Below are 8865 nucleotides of genomic sequence, written 5' to 3'. Positions count from 1 at the left end.
AGTCTGGCCATGGGATGGAAATTCCATCCTATGAGGGAGTGCAACCCTTTTGATCCTTTTAGACCTCCTCAGTGGTGTTCAATACCATTAACTGTGGTATCCTTTAAACTGCCTATGATGGTTGGGGAGTGGGGACACTTGTTTTGCAGTGGTTCCACTCTTTCTTCATTAGGACATGAAGTTAGAAGGGAAGAGAGGTTGGCCAGGTTGTTCCTCCTTTGTGGGGTACCACCAAACTTGATGCTTTTTAGCATCTACATGCAATTGCTGGAAAGGTCATCCATCAGTCTGAGGCCCAACCTCACTTAGCTTTTGAGTTCTGCCAGGGTCAGCTAGGTGCTGCCTCCTGCTGAGGCATTAAATTTCCTACAACTATATTTAAAATCAAAGCCTATCGCTTGTATCTCTAGAAACAAGCTGCACATAACCTAGGTGAGAAAAATAAAACCTGTTCAACACCCATCATTATCCATAATAAATGATTCTGATCTGTTTTCAAGAAAGAGAACTGGTTTATTCCACAGCTATTTGTAAATTCTTTTAAATCCACAGCGATTTTTCTGCTTCTCTTTACATGCTACTGTAGTACGATTAAAAGCACAAATACATGTATGACTCAGAAAAAGCTAGCTTGTTATATGCCCACTGTACAATTATATTAATGTTTACTAAATCTGAAATGCCAAATGAAGTCAGCATGGAACATCAAGGCAAAACCACACATACAGTATTTTTGGATCCTTTTGCTTATAAATGTGGGTGTACGTTTCTGTCATGCATGTTATAAAGTGTGAATGAATCCTTAGCACTGCAAAGATAGTAGCTAAAATACTTACACACAAGTGCAATTTATAGACATGTATTTTGTTACGTGATTGCATTCCTGAGATGAATTTAATGACTGTTCTCATTCTTGAGATTTTTCTAACTTTTTGATAACTCAAATTGGCACAAAAATTAATAATCACCTAAACCCAACATACAGGAGAGAAACAAAGGACACTAAAAAAACCAGCACAAAAATAATTGAGATTACTTGGGATTACTATTTATAAAATTACATAGGAATTCCCAGAGTCAGGAGATGGTAGTCATTGCAGAGAAGAGATCCATTTGCTGAGGAAACAGATACTCATTATATTATAGTAACAAAATGGGAAAGTAACTGTGAATTCACAGGATTTAATAAAGGACATAACATATTAAATGCCATTTGTGAACACAGTGAAATGAATTGTGCAAAAACAGTTTTCTACTTTTGCTTTTAGCCAGCATTCCTTTACAAAGTTAAGGACAGATCATCCTGGAGAAAATCTATGTGGTCGTTAAGAGTCAACAATGACTTGATTTGATTGATTCTGATAATCAATTTTTAAAAAGCTTAAACTCTTCTCTCTGCTCTCTCTGCCTGCCCACCTAATAACCAGCAGGGAAAAAAGACAGAAGTAATGAATCACAGGCATATGTTCAACTACTAAGTAAAGGTAAAGGTAAAAGTTTCCCTTGACTTTAAGTCCAGTCGTGTCCGACTCTAGGGGGCAGTGCTCATCTTCGTTTCCAAGCCGAAGAGCCGGTGTTTGTCCGAAGACACTTCTGTGGTCATGTGGCCGGCATGACTAAATGGAACGCCATTACCTGCCCACCGAAGCGGTACCTATTAATCTACTCACATTTGCATGTTTTCAAACTGCTAGGTTGGCAGGAGCTGGGACTAGCAACAGGAGCTCATCCCATCACGCAGATTCGAACTGCCGACCTTCCGATCGGCAAGCTCAGCAGCTCAGCGCTTTAACCCTCAGTGCCACGCCCCTTCTCTCAACTACTAAAGCATTCTAAAATAAAGCATTACTTACTAGATACGTGAAGCTTCCTTCTTTTGGCCATCTATCTTGTTTTGCATGAAGCCTAGCACATCAGCTAAGTATGTATTGCCACTTCTGTGTCCTACTCCTTTTCAGAGATAAGAAAGGGGCCAATTATACTCTCTCAGACTGGCACTGGCCCAGTCTCTGGCTGGTAGAACTTGGAAAGAGTAGATTTGTCCCATTTGGCAGCCCTCCTCTGCTTCACAATTTCTCCAAATTGTGCCTTGACTTCAAATGTCTTGCCATGGTCAACCCAGGAAGGGCAGATCTTCAGCAGCACAAAACTGCCGTCTTATACTTTCCAGCCATCATTTTCCCCTAAAACCAACAAACTTCAACAGCAGGAGCTGTCTAGAATCCATCACGGTTCCCCAATCATTGCACCTCCATCTCTCCTTCTACAAGTAGGTTCCCACAATCCCCTTTTTAAGACTGCATTCCTGTCAGCTTCAATAAACTTTCATGGCTAAGGATAGATATGAACTTGAGTCTCTCTCGCCCTATTCTAATACCTTAAGCTCTGAAGGTATCAACTGCGGCTTTGTCCTAACTGAAAATGCTTATTCTCATGAAAATTAGAGCATGACAGTGACTCACATTAACCGTAGTAAAGCTGCTTTTGAGAGTTGGAAGACTTTCCAAACTGCATGATATATGGTACAAAGAAATGCAATCATGGTGGTGAGGACAGACAGAAACAAGACATCCTGACTTTAAGTAGTACTTTTAATCAGTACAAAACCATCACTGGTTACACCATACTAGAAAAGTAAAACTTCTATACATATTGAAGTCAGGAAAAAAATCTGCCACCCTCACTTTTTTCCCAGAAAACAGTGGAATTTGGGAGTATTACTATTAAATCTTTACAGAGCAAAAATAATTTCATTACTTTGTAACATATAGCTTATTTCGTTCTTTGGTATGTGTATTTTAAAAGTTAATTGATTTTAGCACAAAATAGCAGAATTAGTTACATACAAAAATATTAACATAGGTAAAATAGGGTTAAACATAGTTCAGATATAGAACTTTTTATCTTTCAATAAAATAAATTACTGTGCTGTCTTTTAGCTTTCTATTGCTCAGTTCTTTGATGAAACTTGAGGGTAGACTAACAGGGTTCGTAAAAGGACCTCCTTCCAAGTCCAACATCTTTTGACTAGCTCTGTACTAAGTAAACAAGACAATCAATTCCTTGTTCTGAGTTCCACAGAAATAAATTAATTTCTGACAACTGCACTGGAATTTTATTTGAGGACCTAGTATAACTGGTAAGACGACAGCATCAGATCCATAAATTGTAAATAAAAGAGCCAACAAACAAGGCAGCACTAATTTTCTTCTCTTGCGAAAAGGGTATTAGTTCCCTGGAGAAAAAACAAAATTATAAGCACTTGTTCTTGCAAGTATTGCCTTTTTCTTGGCCCATAATTATAATTATCTTGTATAGAAAGTTTTCCTGATGCGTAGTTCTTGGAAATTTTGTAAGTGAATGGTACGGGGTATAAATGATGTTGAATATACGCATGCTACGGCTGAGCTATTACATTTAAATCAGCACCAAGCAGCAGCCACGCTATGAGGAACAACTGTTTCACAACTCAGTGAAATTGAGTTACATTTCAATCCTAGGAAAGTAATAAGGCCCGTCCTATAACATACAAGGCTAATTTGGCTTTAAAGATAAATCTCAAAGAATTGTTTAGAATTTCATTCTTTTTAATAAATGTCACAGTTACCAAGCTTTCCCTATGTGCAGAAGCAGTTGATTTAATTTACAAACCAACATTCATAACACAAGAAAAAATATTTGATGCTTTTTTTACTTTACTCTGTATACATAACAATGCTGTTGTGGTATAACATATGTCTTTTAATTTAACTTAAACAAGGAACCACCAAATATATTTAAATTCCTTAAAGTACTTCCCATACTTCAATAAATGAGCATCAGCAGAATTAGGATGCTGATGAATTGCATAGGTGACATAACAGGTAAAGCTATCAATAACATTTACTGTTCTTTAAAGTCAAACATAGATAATATAAATATACATGGAAAAGCTATACAAATAAATTATCAATATTTATTGATTCATGCAGATTGTGTTCCATGACTGTTTAAGTGTTCACAGCAAAACGAAGCACAGAAGAAATCTCATACTCTTAATTCCTTAGCATCAGTTGCATGTTCCCTGAAAATCACAAAAGGTATATCCCAAAACACTTTTCATGTCATTTCATCAATAATGCTACACATGTTAGCATCTTTATCCAAAACCTGATCTTTTTTTACGCTGGAGTTTGCTCTCTGCCGTTCATTTGATCCAATACAGTTTATGCTGTCTTCAGTGTCCATTGGTTCCGTTTTTATCCTCATCCCTCCTTCTGAGTGAGGTAAATCTTCTGGCAGAGAAGCCAAGCAATTCTGGATCATTTCCACAACTCGTTCTAAATGTTTCTGAAATCTCTCTGCAGTTTCTAGACGCTGACGTTTCTGGACTTCCATCATGACTCTCAATGTTTCTCTGGCTTGGTGAGGTCGATACTCATTTATAAGGTGATGCACATGAACAAATAGCAGTTTTAAATCTTCCAGTTTCTCCTCCCTTTTTATGCTGCCTGGGCTTCTTATTAATATATCCAAGAGATCTAAGAAGTTGACCAGGATAGACATGTTGAGTTTCCTTAACTCCTTTTTATGGTCAAACTGCATGGGATGCAATCGTTCAATACCCTGGCTTTCTAATGGTCGAATAATTAGATCATCGCATTGGAACTGGTTTCCAAACATCATATAGCTATCTTTAATAGGTGGTGGAGGCTTAGGAGCTATGCCTTTCCGAATATTTTCATCAGTATATTCTTTAATATATTGCATTGGAGGTGGAGGGAGGGCGCTTACTTGCTGAGGTTCACCCATTGCAGCAGCACAAATTGCTATAAAAAAGAGGTAAAATTCGACAAAGATAAAAATAAAATTAGCATTTAAAACCACATACAAGACAGATAAGTATTTATAAATTAGAATAAAACTAAAATGTTTCCCTCCATCAGACCAAATAACTAAGAATACTATTTATTAGCAAGAATTATTTTTTATTTTATTTCCTATCCTGCCTTGGAGGATAGAGATCAATATATATTATTTTTATAATAAAGGTGGGGAACATACCTAATACTCCTCCCTCCTATTTTCCTCACAACAACAACCCTGTGAGGTGAGTTGGGCTAAGAGAGAGTGACTGACCCAAAGTCACCCAACCAGCTTTCATGCCTAAGGCGGGACTAGAACTCTCAGTCTCCTGGCTTCTAGCCTGTTGCCTTAACCACTAGACCAAAATCTGCCACCTGTTTATAAACATTTACAGGATTTAAAATAAATTGGCAAAAATAATTTGTATTACTCACCATACATACTTGAAACCTGTGCCTAAGAACATGTAAGAGGGTTGACAAAACAGTTTTCCTTACTACTATTTCTAATAACCTATTAATATTACTACTTTACAGTTTTATGTTTAAATTGGATTCTATTGTATTTTTGGTTCTACTGCAAACCTTGACATATATTAATTTAAAAAAAATATACAGATTTGATGATACATTCAAGATCAACTACTCCACCTCCTTGCCCAATGCAGAAATCCATTTCTACAGTAACAGAAAACATTACATTTTATGAAAGGTAAAATCCAACATAACTCTGCACAATCTTTACAAGAAAGTTGGGAATGTTCTCTTCATACCACTTGGTCTAATGAAGCCTATTCTTAGGTATGTAGCATAGCATTCGCTCTTACTGAAGGCAACGCCTTTCCAATATATATTAGGTCCATATAACCTTTTCCGAACTTCCTGAACAGTTCTCTTTCCTTTGGCAGTAAATATAAATCTACATTCATTTTAAAGACAGAGCCGGCAACAAAATTTCTCAGCCCCGTATTCAAACGTAAGCACAGGGAATAGATTCGGAATTGTGACCTTAGTGCGAATGTGGGCGATGATCGCTTTTAACCATTTGGTCCGAAGAAATTAAAGCCATGCCCAACCCGTAATCTGCCTTCTCGTATAAGGAGCAGCTAAATGGAAGACAGGGAGCAGTTTGGTTGAATTCTCGGCGCCGTGCACGAAAATATCATTTAAGAGAAAACGCTCCACTAACAGTTGATAAACGAGCGTGTTTTAGGGGAGAGCAAAAGCCTTCCAACCTCAGGAGGCTTCCATGGCTCCCTTCGACAAAACAAGCGGGAAAAGGAAAAGAGCAGGACGCAGAGCCCAAAATGCACCGGGAAGCATTGGTCCCGGCGCTACAGAGGAGGGGTCCCGAGCTAAACACCTTTGGCTTACTTGATATTACGCCCACAGACACCAAAAGAGGTCAGTCACCAGGCCTCCACCGACTCGCCGTTACAACTCAGCTACCAGCACCTGCTCCTTCCCAGCCGCTTTTCCTCACCGGCGTGCACAGAACCACTTCCGGCGCGCGCCATAAACGCACACGGAGCACCGCTCTCCTCATTGGCTTCCACAGAGGCGCAGGCGCCCCCAGACCGGAAGAACGAAAGATGAGATCGGAAGGAAATCGCAGACAGTTAAAGAGGGGTGGCGAGGCTTGCGTGAGCTGCTTCCGTTTCCAGTCAGTGGGTGGATGTGCAGGACCGCTTCTCCTTGTCACCCTTCTATTTCATGACGTCATGCTAAGAAGAAGCGTTTAAGCAGATGCGGGAAGTTACTTTTCGGCTTCCACAGAGTTTTTCCTAAAACATTGCTGTGGTTTAGAGGAGACCATGGAAATATCTAGGGCTTTATTGTAGCTGAGATTAGACGGTAAAGCAGATAAAGCAGATGCCAACTTAGTCAAATTCTTTCAAAATCAGATCTTCCCTGGGAAAAGTGTGTGCGAGTTCAAGATTTTAAAATATGTTCTCACCAGTGTTTCCTCAACTAGACTACTTACTTACTCACTTACTGTACTTACTTACTTAACAAATTAAATTGCCCGTTCTTGCAAATAGGAGGTAGGGAATCCAAAAACTATTTTGATTATCTTGTGACTTTCCTGGGAAATTGCAGGTTGGCTACTGGAAATAAGATGAGAGTGGTTTTCAAAACCCTGTAAATCCAGCATTTTTAACTTTGTAATGTAAAATACTGTAAAGGATTGTGGAACTGACGTGCCCCACCCACAGTCTGGTAGTTGTAGAAGTTGGAATACCTAGTGGTAAGACACTACTGTCTGGAAAAATAATCTTAATAACTTGAATCATATACAAATTTCTTTAATAATATAATTCACTGAAGATGTGCTTTCCTGAAACAATCAGTTGCACAAAGCTGGTGTTGCCAAAGATCAGAATTAACTAGATTATCCATCCAGTCTTTTCAGTAGATTATTGTCAGAAGATTCTAGAGGAGAATTAGAAGCAGCAATGAGCAGGGAGCAAGGCTGAATTTTTCACTAAGATAGCCTGATGCTGTAAGGTGCAATGGGTGATTTTGTTCATTCACCAGAGTTAAAATAAAATTGAACAACCAATTTGGTCACTTTTGTACATGAGTAGCATTTTACTGTATTCAGCTCAGTAAAATGTCTTAGGTAGGCCCTATAAAACATGTTGGAAGAGCAAAAATATCTTTGCTTGTTTTAAAACTAACTATGAGATTTCTTGACCATTTAAAAATTCAAATGTAGATTGACCCTTGTATGTGTATGGCTCATAGAGTGTTGTGGGTATTTATCTCTGCCCTCTAAACTACTGGCATCTTGTTTTATCATCTGGATTTGCTTAGTGTTCTTTGATGGCTCCAGAGTAAAATCAAGTGACTAGATACAATATTGGGCAGCACTCCTGCATAAGTAACTGGGCAGAAGAGAGATTTTCAGTAGTTGCAGCTTATTATGCTCCCAGAGAATATGCCACTTCTATCCTGATGTACCTGTTTTTATGCCATCAGGAAAATCTGTGTGGGTTCCTATGTTGATCACTGTTTCTGGGAAATTGTAGTTGAGATTTATGCAGGTACTGATATGTTACAATGTTCACATTTTCTTGTCCCTTTTTAATAATACAAAATATAAGATATTGTTAGATGAAAACAAGACCAACTCAGAGGTAGATTTTCCTGAGCTGCCATATACTACATCCACATGCTACCAGTTGAACTTTAATGAGGTATTCCTCATTGTAGAACCTCACTTCCTCACATCTGGAAGCTTTAGCTGGTACAAAATGCAGCAGCACAGGCAATTATGTGCGTACCTAGATCAGTGCATGTTACACCTCTGCTCTGCAGGCTGCAGTTTGCGTCCAGGTTCAATTCAAGGTGTGGCAATGACCTATAAAGCCCTACATGGCATGGGGGCGGGTTATTTGAGGGGCTGCTTGTCCCCAATCACATCTATCCATTCCATCAGGTCTGGCAGGAAGGGCACATTGCAGGTTCTGTCCATGAAGGAATGTCATCTGACAGGACCCAGGAGGGGAGCCTTTTTTGCCTCAGCAACCGCCATTTGGGACATCATTCCCCCTGAGGTCAGATTGTCTTCTGGAAGGCCAACAAGTTTGGAGCCAAAGTTTTTTCATCTGGCTTGTGGATCCGGGAACATGGGTATGGAGCCTGTAAAGTGGCTATATTACTAGCGAAACTGTGCTTTCCTACAGATCGTTTAGTTTTTGATTATTTTGTTGTATTCTTTGTGTGTGCTTTTTTTAAACTTTTTATGCTGTCCAGAGTCACATATGTGAGATGGGCGGCTGTATAAATTTATCAAATAAATAAATATGAAAAGAAGGTATTCTCTATTTGTAACACATCATAAAGAACATAATCAATTTCATGGAATACATATTATCCAATATGTATAAAATTACCAATGTGTTTCTACCTCTATAGTTTTCCAAATGAATTTTTACTGCCACATAAATTTCACATGAAAAGGACATCCTTAATGGATCAAATGAAAGCAACAAAGAATATTATTATTTATTGTTAC

At 38.6% G+C, this 8865-nt stretch overlaps 1 protein-coding gene across 1 annotated transcript; it reads right to left on the bottom strand.

Annotated features, from left to right (window-relative positions):
* Positions 1-3674: 3674 nt before the first annotated feature.
* Positions 3675-6397, bottom strand: MED7 (mediator complex subunit 7). Its single transcript, XM_063292140.1, has 2 exons — positions 6219-6397; positions 3675-4808 (listed from the first exon to the last, which is right to left on the bottom strand). The coding sequence occupies exon 2, from the start codon at positions 4789-4791 to the stop codon at positions 4099-4101; it is 693 nt and encodes a 230-aa protein (XP_063148210.1). The 5' UTR covers positions 4792-4808; positions 6219-6397; the 3' UTR covers positions 3675-4098.
* Between the last annotated feature and the right edge of the window lie 2468 nt (positions 6398-8865).

This window comes from Candoia aspera, chromosome 2 (assembly GCF_035149785.1).
Source record: "Candoia aspera isolate rCanAsp1 chromosome 2, rCanAsp1.hap2, whole genome shotgun sequence".
NCBI lineage: Eukaryota > Metazoa > Chordata > Lepidosauria > Squamata > Boidae > Candoia > Candoia aspera.
The sequence above is the reverse complement of the archived record's forward strand: the minus strand, read 5'-3'. Positions and strand labels throughout refer to the sequence as shown.